At 40.9% G+C, this 19,953-nt stretch overlaps 1 protein-coding gene across 12 annotated transcripts in view; it reads right to left on the minus strand.

Moving 5' to 3' along the window:
- Positions 1-19,953, minus strand: part of LOC128763568 (chloride channel protein 2-like) — a 144,415-nt gene that overhangs the window by 114,107 nt on the left and 10,355 nt on the right. For 11 of the 12 annotated variants that reach the window (XR_008415662.1, XM_053872499.1, XM_053872497.1 and 8 more), the window contains exon 1: positions 2,469-2,727. The exons of the other annotated variant lie outside the window; for it this stretch is intronic. Coding sequence is in view for 10 of the 11 variants with exons in the window: in XM_053872499.1 (XP_053728474.1) it covers positions 2,469-2,519 (51 nt within the window). In the remaining variant the exon portion in view is untranslated. Of the gene's footprint in view, positions 1-2,468; positions 2,728-19,953 lie in introns of those variants that run through there. 12 annotated transcript variants of the gene reach the window in all.

Here is a 19,953-nt window from a genome sequence, read left to right on the forward strand (position 1 = left end):
TCAGCAAAAATATTGATACAATATTACGCCATCGAGTATTGCGATATTTGAGTATATTGATATTGATAGTTTCTTACACCCCTTAAGTAAAACCACATCATGCATATAACGGAAGCAGACAGCAGCCAAAGAGGATTGGCCCCACCAAATCCAGAGCAAATTTTACTGTACTAGAGTCGGACATAAAACACTTTTTTGGATTTATGGATGCGTACTAGGGCAAGGCAGAAAGCTCAGTGATAGGAATGACCGAAATCCTTCAGTACCACAGAGTACAGATTAGCTTGAAATTAAACAATACTATGTTTTAAATCATCATTGTGATCGTGAGATAGGGGAATAGGAAGTAATCCTCCATGCTGGACCCGAACACACCACTGCACACACTAGAAGCATAATGACCCCGAAATCCACAGCTTGTCCATTCCACATATTCAGCCATTCAGCATGCTAGCATTTAACAGCAAAACTTTTTACAAACATATCCGCTGCATGAGGGAAGTTCGCTCATGTACCAGGTATTTGTACTACATTGGTTCAAATGAGACAGGTGCCATTCTTTCCGACTGCAAAGATTAGGGACTCGTTGTTGCTACTTTGATGAGCCAATCTGCAGCTCACATACTGAACAGCATCATGCAATTGTTATGTCAGGTCCATCAGCAGAAAGGGTGAATGCAGAAAGAAAAACTAGATACCTATCAACTACAGAACCCAATGACATAATGAAAAATCTCTGTTGTAATTTTATATTTTCCTGTGTTGACGTATACAGAAATCCCAAAATATGAGATTTGCATCTTCGCCAAGAATTAGTCCAGATGTTTTTATATGTGTGTGTTCTTGGTTGAGCAAACTCTTCCATACAAAGCTTCACGCGGCTTTCTGTAGCCATCGTACACAAGGCTCTTTCAGCAGCCAGTGCCCACAACAAACCCACACAACCGCGATGACACAAAGACTCAATGTTACCACAACCCACGGAGAGGAGATGCAGAGCAGAGGGTAGAAGAGCTAATTGTGTGTGCAGTTTCTCACTTTCATTTTTATTTTTGCTCCATTTATAGCCCTTGAAACAGACGGGATTGCTGGGAAAGCTGCTTGTGCACGTTCCTTTAGACTGAGCACGAGACCCCGGCAGGGTGACAAGAGCGTCCAGCGCTGAATCAGCGGGTCGCACGTTGTGTAATCTCTCAAACACACATACACAGAGATTAACAGCACAAGGGGGAGAGCGCATGAGTGTATGTGTGAAAGTTTTTCAAGGAGAGGAAACAGAAGAGCTTCAGTCATGTCCCTTTGTGATTTAAAGCCCCGTTGCCACTGAAAAGATCAATTTGGCCTATAAAACTACTCCCTACAAACAGAAGAGTCTAAAGGCCTGACAGGAGTTTTGTTAAGAAATGTCAGCAGGAAACACAACAACTCGACTGTACTTTTGGGATGTATATCACCCATATTCAAACAACTTGAGGAGGGCTCTCTAGAAGGCTTCAAGAATCATTACATTTGCACCACAAAATTTGTCTGATCTCTTATCTGCACGCGTATACAGCCCATTAATAAGTATTACTTTACAGCCCTCATTAAGTGTTTCTCAAGGACAAAACGTGTGTTGCCATGAGTTGTGAGCACTTCAACAGTCAAGTACAAATCTAGTGAACTTTCAAAGCAATGCAAAATATACCGTAACCATCACACTTGCAGGAATGCATCACCATCAACACTGCTTCCAAATGGACTTTATGTTGTCGCAAAAACAAAGCATTTCAAACACAACATAACACTTTGTAGATACAACTCATACCATATTACATCTTCGATGTAAGAACTATCAAGCATATATGGGAAAATACATATTTAATTGACATATACTGTACATATTGTATGTATGTACACAATTTTACCAATTTGCCATTGTTTCAGTTTGTGATAGAAAACCCCAATATGTTATTAAACATGATAATCAACTTTTAAAAGTCATTTTCAAAGGTTTTTTCCATTTAAATAAGTATCTTTTGTAGATATATTTATTAAGTACTTCATTTAAGTCTTTAGGACTTATCTATTAAGCAAAATGCATAATTGAAATTGTATTTGTATTTGTTTTCTCTATCCGGTCACTTGGTAAACACTGCAGCGTGAGAACGTTGCGCACCAAACTGCATTGAAAAATAAATATATTTAACTCGTTTGCTTATTCTCAGCCAAGAAGTGTAATATTGACGATAAGGCCGCATTTATAAATGACCCGTACGCAATTCGGCGCGTAAGGACGGGAAATTAATGCAGTTGTTTTGGTTATATTGAGCTTTTTTTGTCGCGTACTGTACAGTGTGCGTTAAGTCGCATTGGCACTGCGCGGAGTTGAACTGGTACATTTGTGAGTGACGTCTGGCTAAACAGTTCAATGGAAGCGTCCTGTGTGACAGCGGACAAAGGTCACAGTGACAGTCAGTCAAACTCACCAGAGTTTGTTCATACTGGAGCGCTCGCTGGTCGGAACCGTCCCCTGCCATGGTCCCGTCTCTCCCCGGCAGCCGCCTGAGTCAAGTTGGAGTTGGGACGAAGTGAAACCCACAGTGATACCTCTCGGAGATATCACCGGCTAAAGCATGAGAGGGGCCGAGGCTTCTGTGGAGTGGAGTAGGACTATTCCTGCAGAGGAATGTTTCCCGGTGACTTGTAGTTCCTTCATTTTATACCCTCAAGTCTCCCGTAAGCTCCAAAGTGTGAGGCGGGACTTGGTGAACCCTCCCATCCGGAACAAGTGCCAATCAATGCTCGCTCAGCAGCCTTTTAAAACTAGCGCCTAGTGATGCAGTTCTTACCACTGTTTTTTAGTTAAAATAAATGGGGAAATGAATACTTATTACTTACTATTTCTCAGGCTCGTCTCGGTTCCTGTACTTCGAGATGGTTACTTGTTCATAGTTTCTCTGGAGCATGTCAGATTGTTTCTGATGGTATCCACATATTGTGAGTCACATCTGAAACGTTTTAAATTGTTCAGCACTTCCTGGTGCAGACAAGTGCAGTTTCAGTGTGTATTTATCTGGCCATTGTGTGTTCCGATGGAAATAATAAAACATTATGGCAATGTTTCCTGCATATTTATATTTAGAATTTGGATACTTCTTTTCAGCATCAACCTTGTCAGCGTCCTTCACCTAACATGATCTTACTCCCTGGTCACACCACTCCTCTTCAAGTCCTCTGTCATGAAACCACTTGGACTTGGTCTTCTTATTTTACCAGGTACAGCCATCTCTAATATTCTTCGACCAATAAGTCTCCTGTCTCTCCTCTCCACACGCCCCAACCAGCACAGTCTAGCCTCTCTAACTCTCTCTAGCATTCTCTACAGGAGCTGTGCTGAAGCTTTAAGGTGTTTCCATTATTTTGTCCAACCCCTGTACTTGTTCCTTACCTTGTCCTTCGTGGAAAACCTGAGAATTAACCACCTCAAGCATCTGGTCTTTTAGTCAGTCTCCAACCCTTTTATTTTATCATTGAATGAAATTGATTTTAGAGCTACTTCTTACAGTTATTCTTGTGAGACACAGTGGTACTTCAGTTTTCGAACGTCCCGGAATTCGAACAAATCGGAGTTCGAACACAAATTTCATGATTTTTTTGCTTTGGATTTCGAACAAAAATCCAGAACTCGAACGCCCCCGAAAAAACATAACGTGCGCGGAGCGATCAGCTGACCCACGACGCGCTTTGTTATTGTGTATAACGCAGCCTCTGTATGTAGACGTGTCCCGTTAGCTACATTTACTGAGTGTTTTCTCTTCATATTGAGGTGTAAAACCTTTCCTGTCTCCACACTGGACCGTGGTAGAGTGTCACAGGGGAGGTGCTTGCTCTCCACACCTCCGAGGCTGGAGCGTTCACTCCAGGGTTTGATGTCCTGTTGTGGGCTGGAGCTGGGACAGAGATGAGGCGAGTCTGGGACAGAGCGTGACTTGGTTTATGACTTTGTCACAGCCAAACTGCACAGAAGCGCACATTCAGAGCTGGACACGCACCGGGCACCTCTTCACTTCTGGAGAGACGTCACTCACTCGGCAACCCCTCCCACATGCAGCGGCCACACACATAGAGGAACAGCGCACCTGCAGCAGACACTCTACATTCACTCCTACAAAAGCCTGTTTTAAGGCTTGGAACGCATTACTTCTTTTTCCATTCATTGTAATGGGAAAAATTGATTCAGATTTCGAACAATTCGCTTCTCCAACGGCCGTCTGGAATGGGTTGTGGTCGAGAACCGAGGTACCACTGTATAATGAAATATTTTTCTGGCCTTTTTCTAAAAAACAATCTTTCAACGTTTCTGTCAGGGATGGGACTTGATTTTGAAGAAGTGCTCCAAGGAAGAACCTACTCTTTGCAGCATATTATTGATATGCATTTTTGACTTACGTTTTCCGCCTCATTTAGTCCTGTTCATCATGGTTTTGGTTATGACATCACACTGAATAATGAGGTGCGCCTGGAATTGGTGCATTGATAAAGATGTTCCATGTCATAGAATGTCTGGTCACACATTTATTACCCTGTATAAGCTATGTATTCATGCATTCGCAGCATATTAACCAATTAAAAATAATTATATAGTATTGATTAGTGTCCTGTTAAAACTGACAACAAAAGTTCACTCTACACCATAATTGCAGAGAATTAACTGTAAATAAGCAAGTAATTAGAAATATTTTATATGTGTTGCCGAACATTTACAGTATATGCAACCAATCTTCATTACTTGAAAAAAAAAGTGTTTTTGTCTGTAATTAATTGATGGAAAATAATCGTCCCTGGTTTGTTGTTTTGCTTTATTTCTCAGTAACAACCTTTGTAAAATACATTATTATCTTAACCACAGTCATGATTACATGTATGGACATAAGGACAAAAAATATTTATTTAAAAAATAGAGATATTTCTCCATCTTATTCATTTATTCTTTCCTCATGTTTGTCTTTCACATCATAAATATGAATACAATAAAACACCTGGTGGTATTCTTGTGTAATTGGTATGGCTGGACTCCTTTAGACATGTGTAAGTTCATCCTGGTGTAGTTCAGTTCACAGACTCCTTCAGTCACAACTGGATCTCAGTTGACAGGTCTGATGAGTCAATACGTTTTATATAATGTTTCCAACTCACTTTTATCATCCAGTCAATCTATGGAGCTGGCTAATATTGAGGACGTTCTGTATTGAGGCTACTGGTACAGTATACAATAAAGGTGGGAAGAAAGAAAGCAGAAAATGTTTATTAGAGATAATAATAATTAGGTCAGCTAATACTTTACTGCTGCTGGTATTTGCTCTTTTATAAGACACACCCACAGGTACACACACATGCACAAACACACTGAGACTCAGCTGTAATGCCTGTTTAATTGACGCAGGGAAGACACTCAATACCAATTTTTTAATGAAAAGTTTTTCATTTCATGGGCGCTGTTGACCGCATATGTGTAGTGCAGGAGACAAGTGGCTGTTTTTGTCACGAGTTGTCTTCCATGCGATCATTTCAGATTTGTTTGGCAATAAAAGTGGTGATAAACTATCCGTTCTCAAAGATCCATCATCTTTTGGGATACAATAACTCTGGGAATTTCCCATGTTTGATGTTCCTCTGCAGTAATGTGAAACAAACAAGGAAAACCTCTTCATGGCTGTCAGCAAACCTGAGATGGAGCACTGCAGAAATACCCACTTGAGCCCTCACTAATATGTTCCACTTCACCAGAGTGTTTATGTGCCACATTTAAAAGGTTAATCATTAAAACCTTCCTTCGTTGTCAGAGGGTCATTTAAAGCGGCTCCTTTTGTGGCTTAACCCTGCGTCCTCTCAAGGTCAGACGAGGGCTGGCATTCTTTGAGCCTCGAGACAGACATAGCCTCACGGTGGAAAATGACTGGAGGTATCTGACCAGCAGCAACTCTGATCATCAATAAATTCATTCATTCATCCAACATCACTTCAGTAAATTTGGAGCATGAAAACAAGAGCCTATAAAAAGATTGAACAATTTGACTTCCTCCTTCTCCACATCCGTCTGGTTTCGCAGAAGGCTCAGACACCCCTGGCCTGGAGGGGCATACACTAAAATGCTTCCTGTCTGGGCCGGGTCTTCTCGCCCTCTGGGCGCCCAGGCTTGTCATACTGCGCCTCAGACAAGTGGCAGATGCTCCTCCAGAGAAAATCATTTTATGTCTTGAATAAAATGAGCTTTTGTTTACTCCGACAGATATATGGAATCAGGAAGGACCTCAGACAAGCAGCTATGCACGTTATGAATTTCACCCACGACTATTGCCCTGCATTTATCTGATGTAGATGTGAAATCAAATGAGCTGAATGAGACGGCAGGTGGCAATAGTGTTTCAGAAGCAGCTCCAACAATACAGTAAAAACAGAGCAAGAAACTCGTTTGAGACAGGCAGACAACTTTTCTACTTCTGAATGTGTGGTAGTATTTTGATCCTGCATTCATTTTTTTATCTCACAAAAAACAGTTTTGTATTGATCATTTTATGCATTTTATCTTTTTACATTTCAAAAATGTGCATAATGTTTTAGTCCCTCTGAGCATTTACTTCGTACCTCTATGTATTATGAGTACTATAACTGAATCTGAATCACAACAAAATCACAAACAACATTGAAACACAAAAAATATTCACGTTTGTTTTCCATTTTCACCTTAATTTAGAACATTTTTTAGATTATATTTTTAAACCATATTATATTCTTATCGGTATTCATTCGTTTCTGCCGACCCCCTCGGTTGGGACCCAGCTACTTGCGACGAAAGGCAGAGGACACCCCCACCAGTCTGTCACAAAAAGACAGACTCACGCACACACTCTTATCGACAGTTTGGGTTCATCAGTCGTGTTCACTCCAATGAAGGAAAGAACTTGAGATAGAAGGAACCCAATATACGCTAAGAAAATATGCAAACTACTCAATTCTTAATTCTATCAATCAGTTCTTTCCTTCTGAACACACTTGGTCACATGATTTCTTTTGCAATAAGGAAGCTCATGTTTCAATAATTAAGACGCTTAAATTTGTTAAGTTGCTCCCAAGTCTATGCCATGTGACGTAGTTTGTATTCTGATCTTGAACTTTGCTGATGCAGATACTGGACGAGGTCCACTCCTATCAACTTGGCTGCAAAGTAACAATGATTCCAACACAATCACGCCTCCTGGATCAGTGGGAAGTCTCAATCTACCACACTGTTTCTGTCGATTTTACTTTAAGAAGCACCTTCTCAGATCAAAAGCTTAACTTTTGCTTTTGTTTTTTTAATCTTTAATAGGAATTTAATACGAAATGATTCAAAGGTGTTATCCTTGCATTATATTTTTTTAATTCAGTTTAAACAAAACCATTTAAATAGCCGCTCATGGCCAAATATATTGTACTTCAGCATGAGTCCAAACTGATGGGAGGGAGACGATTTATCACACCCTCACTGCCGCCCCCAAACGGTGGATTTAGTACTACAACAACGTGTGACTCAAAGTGTTATTTAATGCACATCAGACTACACTAGAAAAAAAAAGTTGAGTTACAAAGGATTGAATTTAGACACTTATTCTCTCAAACACATAATCCATCCATCCACATTACATATATGATGGATGCCATATTTGAGCGTCTGTGCGCTTGTGATTTCAGAATGATTCTGTGTTTAATTTAACGATTTTCAATGCAGGTTGATGCGTTAGGCTGGGTTAAGCCAGACCTTTTGCTTTAAATAATGTATCTCTAGGTCGATGTAGCATCTCAATTTCTCTCATGTTTGGAATATTACGTAGGTAAGTGAAATATTTGACATTACCCGAGCATTTAACAGACATTTATTCCTGCTAGACTAATGCATGTAACCGCTGCTCATGAGAATATGTTTCCTTGGAAAGTTCTGTCTCTATTGAGATGGAAAAAGGCGTCACTCAAGTTGTCTGTATCTACAGTATCTTGTTTCTATATTATGAGCAATGTTAAATATGGGCAGGACCAAATGCAGAGATTATATATTTGCAACATCTCAGAATGTTTTAAACCTGAATGGTACAGGGAAAGTACAGTGAATCCAGAGTTGAGCATGCTACAGACCAGAAGTCGGAGATTTGAAAGCACCTCGTATGAGGTGGTCTCATGTCTGTGTCCATGTGGTAGACCTCAAAGTATTTTTCACTTCAGGCCCAAGAGGAAATCATTATCACTTAAAATGTGGAAAAAAGTTACTAAAGTGAGTCAAAACCGGCTCAAAAAAGGAACAAACGTTGTGTAAATCCACAGGAATGATGGAGTTGTTAGGCTAATGTAATCAATCACCTTTATTATTTTCAAATGCCAACAGCTTGTATTTGTCTAGACAACAGTTTGTTTACTTGTGGGCCCTCGGTGTGACAGATCGGGCCGCCACAGAAAAGTCCACCTGAAGAATAGCAAACAAGACAGCCGACGACAAACCCGCAGCATAGATTGATGTCCACTCCACTTTTACTTGGAGTTATCAGGGCTTTTGCAACGCGTTTGTGTACATGTCAATCTTATCCTGAGCCAGTTAGAAAACAGACTGCAATATGATACGGCCGTCTGGTATTCTGAAGTCAATAAACTATAAGTCTAACCAAACACTGAGCTTGTTTCGCAACACAGCGCCACAACTCTTAAACAGTAAAAGATTAGGAGAAGTCAATGAAACTGAGAAGGAGAAAGGAAAGCAGGTGTCTGTGCTCATGTCGTGTCGACCAGCACCTTCCCCGACAGAGGCAGCTCAGCTGTGACCGCCCTGCTCCGGGCCGGATTGATTCTATTCACATCAGGAGTGTTGACAAGACAGATCAGTATGGGTGAATGAAAAACCTACGGAGCTCACTATTTGTAATCCTCTCTGGTTTTCTATGGATGAGGCGCCTGACATCCTTCAGCCACTGTGTTTCCTCTCTGGTGGGCCAGAACAGACAGTGACCCCGTGTCTATGCAGGCTGACAGTGTCACCACTGAGCTATAATTGAACCAGTTTAATTCCTTGCTTGCTTTCACTACTTTCTTCACTTGTGTTTTAATGGATCTCCTTGTGGTGGTTTGTGTATACCATTGTTCTGAATGGGGATTAGGAAGCATCTTAGCTGACAAAAAAGTCAGCTTTTTCCATACATTAAGTCCAACATCTTCAGGGTTGTTGTGCATTCAAAGGAACACGTCACTGCCATTCCATGATAAAGTACGTTCTTCCCTGGTATTAGAGTTCATTTATACCTCTCCCGTCTTTGTGCATGTACACAATCGCTCACACCATTTGCATTTGGTAGTGTTTTCATCAGGATCCAAAACTGGGTGAAGACAGAGGCGACCAAGCACTTACACCAGAGTTCAAATATTGTGACCGTTGAGAGGGGCTGTCAAACCCAAAGAACTTGAAAATAAATCTCACGCGATGACATCATGTGTAATTATGAAATTACACTTTAAAATTGCACAGAAAATGTTGGTTGGTTGTGTTTTATTAAATTTAAACCACATTCCATTAAAAGTGACTCATACATCTCAAAATCTACTTTCAATTCGGATGTATTTTAAGGGACAAGAAATACAACGGAAAAGACCAACAATGCACAAGACAAAAATGTCAGAGACAACAACAATGTCTGTTTTATAGTTTCACATTGACTCCAGGAGGGCCACATAAGTACTGTCACAGGGCCGCACTTTGCCCAGGTCTGACTTACCTTTCCTTTTTTTAAATAAGGTTACATGAGTAATATGATCCAAGTATGGTATGACAAAATAAAACCTGGGAATTCTCTCGGCAGACAAAAAGGAGGATGTTTTGGGAGCACTTTGATATCGAATGTCAGGGACGAACTGATGGGGAGCCAAAGTCACGGCCATCAACTTCCACATCATGGGACCTAAGTTAAGAAAAGATATGAACGGGAGTCAATGCAGAGATAAAAGTTACTTTCTGATGTAGCTGTATATGCCATAGATCCTACATATGATGTCTGTGAATTTGAAAGACACATTCTAATGCTGAGAGTGCACTGATTTTTGACCAGCATCAAATCTTACTTGAGGTTCTGTGTGATATGTAGTAGTGAACTACACTACTCGTCGCAGGCTCTGACTCAATATTCAATCTATTTAACAATGTCAGCTAATGTTTTCTATCTTCTACCTTTGATAGTTTAGTAACTTCTAGCACTGGAGCAGTCGGATTCGGCCGTGATGTCATTCATGCAAAGTTTGATTTATAGTCCAAATAATTACCTGTTTTCACAAGCAAACAATCATAACATTAGACGACAAACAAAGCCCAAACTCACATAATTTTTTTTATCATTTAAACTGAGATACAGCTGATGTGTGATCCAGGACACAATCTCAAGTCCCATGGACCGAACAGAAGGGGTGAAGACTTAGGCTCCCCGTGTCATTATCGAATGGTGGTGGTGTGTTCAAGAGTCAGGAACTATGATTTATTGATGAGCAGCACATATAATAAACTGAAACTGTGAAGGCAGACGGAGATCATAGGCCAATCGTTGAACTTATTCAGATCCTAAGCAGAGGACGTGATCTTCCACCTGATAGGGATGTTTTCAGCTGACATATAACCCATTCAAATGGGCCAGTAGGCTCATACTATTCCTAGTTGATACAGCGTTCAGTTTAGGGTTAGGCTGTGGTATGGGTTTTTTTTTCTCCAAAACTTGTCCTGAATACAGTGATTCTAATAGAGAAGAGTGTCCTTCAAAGAGTTCATCTGCTTCGTGAAGAAGGGCACATTTTATATCCATTTATGTTTCACGAATGAATCAGCAGCTCTCGATAAATACACTTGTGAAAAGAATGCCAAAGAAATTCAAACCAAACTACGTTTTTCCTTTGCTTATCCCAGTGTTCTGTTGCTGTGGTCTCATGGCCCAAACGTCAAAGAATTATGCAGGTCAGGAGTCCATTCAAATGGCCCTCCTCTCTGATTCAGGAATGTCTTGAGCTCTACTGAGAGAGTTATAGAGTTAGAGTATAGCTACAGTAGTAGAGGGACTATGACGATTGTCCATGTGAACAAGAGGCTTTTAAGCGAGCCACTTCTTGCGGATAGTGGGAATTCTTTTTTCTAGCGGAAGAAGAGAAACTGTAACACAAACTTCAATAACACATTTGTCATACAATCTGTGGAGAATCCATTCAGATGGCTGGAGTCCAGGCAGGAACTGCTCCTTGGGCACATTAAAGCAGATAAGTACAGCTCTGCTGTTGAGCCCATCAACCCTACAAGGTGGTTTACCCTGCCCTGCAGGCTTTGTTCCAGCCTCACTCACGGGAAGCTATGTCAATTACCCAGCCTTTAAACTCACCACATGGTTTGCATCTCAGTACGTTGCTGCTTTTAGAATGTTCTATTTTTACCTCCTACCAACGACTCTGCTTGTTTATATGTACTTGCAGCGTGTACCCTCCTTAAGTTGATGGTCTTGTTAACCTCCAGAACCCGTTCCTCAACCTAACTGATTGAAGTTGGTCACAGAAATGTTTTTATTGTGAAAGTATGCGACGTTGTTTGTTTCAGTTGTGTTCCTGTGTGTACCAGAACATACACATAACACTGCTGATGAGTGTGGTATCATCAATTCACTGCATACAGAACATCTATACGTGGTGTTTAATGCTGCCTGGTCGACTGTTCTTAAGTTTTCACTGACCTCTTTGTTGTGTAATACGGAGATTGGTTTTCATCTTTGCCTGGTACAACCTTCACAATCAACCCTTCGAAAACGTGCATGCTTGATTTACAACTTCCTACAACCATGTTGAAGCACCATAGTTGCAATAATAGACAGCATTGCAACTACAGGGGCGAATAACAGAGTGGTCAACTGCAATGTCAGTGGGCGTACCACCAAAGATGTGGCATCGACCACATCAAGCTGATGTTCCATTCACATTAGAGCGGACAGGGAAGATGCATCAGTGGCTGAAAACTAGTGGTGGCACAAGTGTCGCCAAATCGTGTTTGTTGCGAACTTACAGTACCATAACACATACATCCTGGGTCTTCAGGATTCAGACAAAAAGCAATGTAAAAGGCAGACAATAGCAGTGACTCTACCACATTAGCCAGATAGGTTGGATAGTTCACCATTACTGAAGATTCTCAGTTTCATCAAAAGAACCGGAAAACTCTGATGCACTTATGGAGAAGCTCCATGTGCCTTTCCATCACTAAGCATATCTCCTACAATGGCAACTTTTTGGGACAAGCCTCACATGCAGCTATATCTGGGAGGGAGTGTATTTTGAATACAACCCTAGACACTGCCAGCTGAAAACCAGCGGACAGCTGGCGAGATGTGAACTGCCATTTTACATCTTGTCGTCGCCTGGTAAGCAGCCAAAATTTTAAACAGAGTGAAGAGGACAGGGGGCCAAATATATTTCTTCTCAGGATAAGTGGCATTTATTGGGAAATCCGAGTGGAATTGTCCTCCTTCACCATCTTGTCTGACTCACAAGACAAGATGTTTTTACTCCTTGGATGTACAGTAACACACTTTCCCATCTTCCACTGAATTCCCTTCCATGATGAACCTTTGATGGAGTGCCTAACAGATCAGATTGACTAAGAGCCAGGATCAACTCGTACTGCCTTATTGGAGTACTTTATGGCTCTGTACTTTTAAAGCTCTTGCATGGAACACAGAATCAATTTGAGGGATGGGATTTAATCCTTGCGCCATGTCATCAGAGGAAGATATGATACACATCATCAAATAACATTTCGAAAATGTCATGATGAATGTTCAATAGTTTCTCATGTTCTACAATATTCCTTGGTTAAGAAGTTACGTTACTATGTCTTTACTAACGTGTGGTGTTGTGCTCGCGATTCAATGTAGGTTTTGGTCAGTCACTTGCTATTTTGTTTTAAAATGAGAATGATGAGGTTCATTTGTTATCAGGTCGTTTAGTTTTGTGCAGGTGAGTTATTCTCATATTAGAAACTTTTCTCGATCACAGATGATTCATCAGCTCATCTGTTCTGTGCAAAAGTACAAGCTCATACTTCACTTTTATTTCACATATTACATAATTTTGTGGGACAAAATTCGGGCGTTTTTCTGGAACACAGCTCTTGGGACAAACCTGAATAATTGAAGAAGCATGAAAAGGTGATCTGTCCATCTGGAATGACACCAGATTTTGGGCAGGTATCAAGTTGCACATTAATTCATATCTTCAAAATTTTATTACTGATAATCCTGTTTAGGCATCTGCATCATGAGAGGCGTCACAACATTTCACATTCCAACTTGCTGGAATCAGGGGAATCCAGGAGACAAAAAATTCCGTGACTGTGAACAAGCACAATATGTGAGGAAATTAAAAATTCGTAGCAAAGGTTGCTGAACTCCCAGCCAACTTTTATTTTTGCTGGAAATAGATGCTCGGGAAATAGATGTTGTATCTATTTCCCGAGGCATCTGAGGCCAGATCGTCATTGTAACTGAATTTCCCTTCACGCAACACTATTTTTCACTCGTGGATCTCTGACCTTTGTGGATTACTCATTTTTTTTCCATGGTTTTTATCCACCGCCTGTTTTTCCTCTGATCCCAGCGTTTGATTTACAACACCATTATTTTTTTCTCTCACTCAGAGCAGCAGATTCTCTTAGATGCGTTGGTGTTGGTGGAGTTCTGAACATTGCAACATTTTTTCGTTGTAGCTTCTATTTTGTTTACACGACTGTATTTCATGACATTGCATTTCTATTTGTGAACTTTTGTGAACACATTTTTAACTATACCTCCACCTCTGGTGGTTAAGTTCTGCAGTAGAGTCTGCTGCCTGCTCAAATCATATTATGTGGTTATAAACTTATTATGTAAGAGAAAGAAATAAGCATTTAAAAATCCAAAAGTCTGAACGGATAGGCATATACAGTGGTACCTCGGTTTTCGAACGTCCCGGAATTCGAACAAATCGGAGTTCGAAAAAAATTTTCAAGATTTTTTTGCTTCGTATTTTGAACGAAAATCCAGAACTCGAACGCCCCCCAAAAAAGCCGGAAAAAACATAACGTGCACGGACCGATCAGCAGACCCACGACGCGCTTTGTTATTGTGTATAACGCAGCCTCTGTATGCAGACGTGTCCCGTTAGCTACATTTACTGACTGTTTTTTCTTCATACTGAGGTGTAAAACCTTTCCTGTCTCCTCACTGGACCGTGGTAGAGTGTCACAGGGGAGGTGCTCGCTCTCCACACCTCCGAGGCTGGAGCGCTCACTCCAGGGTTTGATGTCCTGTTGTGGGCTGGAGCTGGGACAGGGATGAGGCGAGTCTGGGACAGAGCGTTACTTGGTTTATGACTTTGTCACAGCCAAACTGCACAGAAGCGCACATTCAGAGCTGGACACGCACCGGGCACCTCTTCACTTCTGGAGAGACGTCACTCACTCGGCAACCCCTCCCACATGCAGCGGCCACACACATAGAGGAACAGCGCTGCAAACATTAAAGGGCTGCTGTGGTATCTGTTCTTAAACGCGTGGACGACCACGCTCAGAGTTGGCAGGGTCATATGTTTCAATGAATGAGATCTTTTGTCCTCCAAGATCAAACAACAAATAAAAGGGACAAGAGCAAATAACTGCAGGAATAAGAACATCTTCGTCTTCAGGGTTGAAATTTCAGCATGAACTTCTTGTAACCTCAAGTCACTCGCACGCTCATGAGGCAGCTGTTTCACCAGTATTGGTGAGTCGGAGCAATGCAGCCCTGATTTTATCACGATTTTAATGGGTGTTAATATTGCTGAAGAGCTTTCGTTGATGGAAGAATGCCAGTCAGACATAACTAGCAAGAAAACACTCCCAACTTCAAGATAAAAAAGCAACATTAATCTGCGATCTTGTTTTTCACTGAAGTGTGAGATTGACTTTTGCATGCTGCTATGGAATACTGGAGGTTAGGTCAGCGATGACTTTACTTCAAATGTCACCTAGGGGTCAAGTGCAATAAAAGACTGTGTGCCATTAATTTAAAACATTATGTTTTATCAAATCTGAAATATCATCAACAGACAGCTGCTCCTCGAGCAGCAAACCTTTATTTTCTTGAAATATTTATGAAAGCAGAGACAAAGCTTTGAAAGGGTCCGGGGAAATCTACCTGGAATCACCTCAGTTCTCTGCAGCAGGAGAGAAAGAGAGATGTGACTGCTGTGTTCTGGCGGAGAGGCTTGTTTTATGGCACTCTGTGCCTCTCACTCAATGCTTTGTGTAGGTTGAAGGGATATGTACGCACTCACCAGGCAATATAGGGTTCTTGACAAGACCTCAGTAGTATAACATTACAGTATGAAATAAACAACACAGTTGTATTCTGTTGTATCAAACATTTTCAAACTACTGCATTTGTCATATTTTGCCTGAAACCTGTCAGCCGCAATAGTGATTCCTCACATGACTGATGCTATGATTCATTTTTGTTGCCCAACATTGTCTGTGGATTACACACAGCACTTCCTGTCTCGACCAAGCACTTCCCTATACACCGCAGAAACACAATTTGTCTCTATTCCTGACATCACGAATAACTAAATTAAATTATACCTACCTATATACAGTCATATGCAAAGGTTTGGGCACCCCTGATCTTTTTCAAGATTTTCCTTTGTAAATCATTGGTTGTTTGGATCAGCAATTTCACTTAAATATATTATATAGCAAACCAACACAGTGATATTTGAGAAGTGAAATGAAGTTTATAGGATTTACAGAAAGTGTGCAATAATTACTTAAACAAAAGTAGGCAGGTGCATAAGTTTGGGCACCCTTGTTGTTTTATTGATTTGAATACCTTTAGCGCTAATTATTGGAACACAAAATGTGTTTGGTCAGCTCATTGACCCTTGACCTACATACAAAGGTGAAGCCAATCATGAGAAAGGGTGTTTAAGGTGGCCAGTTGCAAGTTGTTCTCCTCTTTGCATCTTCTCTGAAGAGTGGCAACATGGGAGCCTCAAAACAACTGTCAAATGACCTGAAAACAAAGATTGTTCAACATCATGGCTTAGGGAAAGGATACAAAAAGCTAGCTCAGAGATTTCAGCTGTCAGTTTCCACTGTGAGAAACATAGTGAGGAAATGGAAAACCACAGGCACAGTTCTAGTTAAGGCCCGGAGTGGCAGGCCAAGAAAGGTCTCAGATAAGTAGAGGCCAAGGATGGTGAGAACTGTCCAACTCAACCCACAGACCAGCCCCAAAGACCTACAACATGATCTTGCTGCAGATTCAGCGCACTTTGCGCAAGGAGATGCTGTATGGGAGAATAATACGGCAGAAGGCTTTTCTGCGCACATGCCACAAACAGCGTCGCTTGAGGTGTGCTAAAGCACATTTGGACATAACAAGGGGCGGTATGCATGGCAGAAGAAGAACACAGCATTCCAAGACAAACACTTGCTACCCACAGTAAAATTTGGTGGTGGTTCCACCATGCTGTGGGGCTGTGTGGCCAGCGCAGGTACTGGCAATCTTGTTAAAGTTGAAGGTCGCATGGATTCCAGTGAGTATCAGAAGATACTTAGGAACAATGTTCAAGAATCAGTGACAAAGTTGAAGTTGCGCCGGGGCTGGATACAAGAACAAGACAACGACCCTAAACACTGCTCAAATTCTACTTAGGCATTCATGCAGAGGAACGTGGAGGAACGTGCGAAGTACAACGTTCTGGAATGGCCATCTCAGTCCCCAGACCTGAATATTATTAATCTGTCCATGCTCGGAAACCATCAAACCTGACTGAACTGGAGATGTTTTGTAAAGAAGAATGGTCAAAAACACACACATACACATACATTCAACCAGAATCCAGACCCTTATTGGAAGCTATAGGAAGCGTTTAGAGACTGTTATTTCTGCAAAAGGATGATCTACTAAATAATGACGTAATTTTTCTGTTGGGGTGCCCAAACTTATACACCTGCCTACTTTTGTTTAAATAATTATTGCACACTTTCCGTAAATCCTATAAACTTCATTTCACTTCTCAAATATCACTGTGTTGGTCTGCTATATGATATATTTAACTGAAATTGCTGATCCAAACAACCAATGATTTATAAAGGAAAATGATCAGGGGTGCCCAAACTTTTGCATCCGACTGTATCTATGACAATAATGAATAAAAAATAAATAAAAAAAAAATGTTTCTAAACATAACTATAACAGATTCAACAAAGGGCTTTGTTGAAAATTAAGGAAAGATTCAAACAAAAAATGGGGTTTAACAAATTGTAACAAGGACGAAGCACACCGCAAAACAGCATCCACAGAGAAGTTCCAAAGTCCAACTATCTGCTTGAGGAACAGTCAGGTCACTTCTGAGGTTTTGATGGAAGGGTGAGCCTTGGTCGAAAATTAGATGACAAAACAAGATGGAAGCCCAATGATTCTTTGACAACAGTCACGTTTACAAAATGCAGAATAACTCTTAGTTGTCATCATGTGAAAACGTTTCACTTGACTGTAAAATTACAATTAAGCAAAAAAAAAAAAAAATTAAATTAAAAAGCAGATATGGGTGAACATTGACATACAGTACATTTTTATTGCTCCTTGAATGTGTGCATGCATTTGTTGCCTAAAATGGTATTGATTTTTGAGATCCGATCCGATCCGATCAGTCCGAGAATTGTATCATATGTTCCTTGTCTCTTTTCACGTATTTCCTGAAATATTCACCCAAATCCGTCCAAAGCTTTTCAAGCTATTTTGAGACAAACCAATGCCATTGAAAACATGACCTCCTCCGATATTACTGTAACGGTGGCATTACTCCTGCAGTACTACAGAGTCCATGAAGAACATATTTTGGAACATAAATGTAAAATAAATGTTTCTAATTCTAAAGTTTCCTGCAGGACTGGCAGCAATAGGAAAAGCATGTTTGTAAATCCAAATGAACCGACAGAACACCAGACTACTTCCAACCATCACTAGATGTTTCAGCAACAAAAGCCGTTGAATGTAAATGCTCACGACCCAGAGGTCAACCGTCAGTGCCGACTCCACCAAGTTATCAAGAGCCACGGCACCTCAGGGTCCAGTGACAGCTTCAGACCGTACAAGCGACTGCATTTCTATTCCCTACCTGACAATGAGGCGCACACTCCACTCCATTCATTGCTATCTGTGGGGCAGTTCTCAACATAAGTGACATTCAGTGGGGATTCTACTGAATAAATCATCCAGGATATGTCCCAGGGGTGTGGATGATCCTCAGCCAGGTTCACAGAGCTGTCATCCAGCTTGCAGCTGCCATGTGCTGACACAAACACGGAGGAAACCTGCTCCAGCTGAGAGGTGTGAAATACTGGCACTAAAACAGCTCTGTGTTTCACTCTTCAGTACCAGTGCAGGATTAGTCAAGTGAGGACGCTTACCAGTGCAGTTGTCCTGAACAAACCTTCATATTTACATGATCAGGTTGGATTAATAATAATAAAAAAACCCATTATTTATTTAAATGTTTTTAATGATGAGTTTGGAGATTTGAAGTACTAAATACATGATTTAATTTCTCATATGTTGATCATATTTTTACCTCTGTTATGGTTTTCAACAGGGCCAGGTGGTAACAATAGATGGGACTCTCTGCTTTTAAATGTTTGCATTTAAAGAAGTATTTCAATGAAACCTCACACCCTTTTTAAACCGAGAGCACCACCTACTGAGATCTGAAAAGGAGGACACTGTGTCACAACTCTTCATCAGGCATCATCACATCGTTGTTGTGGTCAAAGTCAAACTCGCTCAACGTTTCTAAATTACATTCAAAGCAAGAGGACGTCTTCATTTCGTGTAATCGGGCAATATGGGTGCATGAGGGTGTCATTCAAATACAGTGCAGAGACATTCCCTCCACATTATTATGTGGAGCCAGCATTCCGGGATAAAACGAAGCCTCTGAAGGAATTTTTGAGTCCATTCTTGTCAGCTAGCTGTGCCTGGAGTCTTATATCACTTAACCTTTCTGAATTTTCTACGCTTTCCCATTTGCCTCCCTTGTTTTGTGGACATACATTTGAGAACAGCCCGACATTATGACTGCAGTGAAGAGATCACTTCATGAAAAAAGAAGGATGTTTATCACATTTTTGCTTCTAGAATTTTCAGATTGCTTGACCATGTCTTTCTGGTCTTGCCGATACAACACATTTATGACGCCTATCTCCAAAGATGGCAAACGTTCCTATCATACCAGGCTAGTGTGTCAAGGCATGATAATTGACCTCAATTCTGGACAATAAATCTTCAGTGAATTAATAAGTAAAGTGCATCTGTTGACACATAGCCTTCAGGAATACGCAACATATAAAGCGCTTTGGCCAAGAAACAAATAGTTTATCCCTTTATTCATAATGGGATTTTTGTTTCTGTCAGCTGGAACCGATCGTTGTAATAATTTGCTGGATAGAGACTAATGCCGGATCATGTCTTGAGGAACAATCAGTGGTGCTTTCCCAATCCGTCATAATTGACCCAGTAGTGAGTCTACTCTTGGAAAAGACTTCTCAATCACAGCGTGAGCTTGCGAACGAACATGTACTTCTGTCTGTCCAACGCTGATGGCTTTTGTTCCCACTGGTTTGTCACACTTTACATCAAGGAAGGCTCTCTTCTCCGTGGTCACTGCGGCACATCTGCTTTGTTTTAACAGTGAAACTGCTTAAGCCTTTTAATCGAGTCAGCTTTGAAAAATGCGCATCAGCAAAATCTGCTTTTATTGGAGGTCATTTTAAAAGACAAAGCAGCCATTCTCTTTTGCTTCAAGGATATCTACTTAGCTCTTTTCATCCTGAGTCTCCTCTGGTGGTTTTGATCGGATGATATT

This window comes from Synchiropus splendidus, chromosome 8, assembly GCF_027744825.2.
Source record: "Synchiropus splendidus isolate RoL2022-P1 chromosome 8, RoL_Sspl_1.0, whole genome shotgun sequence".
NCBI classification, from domain to species: domain Eukaryota; kingdom Metazoa; phylum Chordata; class Actinopteri; order Syngnathiformes; family Callionymidae; genus Synchiropus; species Synchiropus splendidus.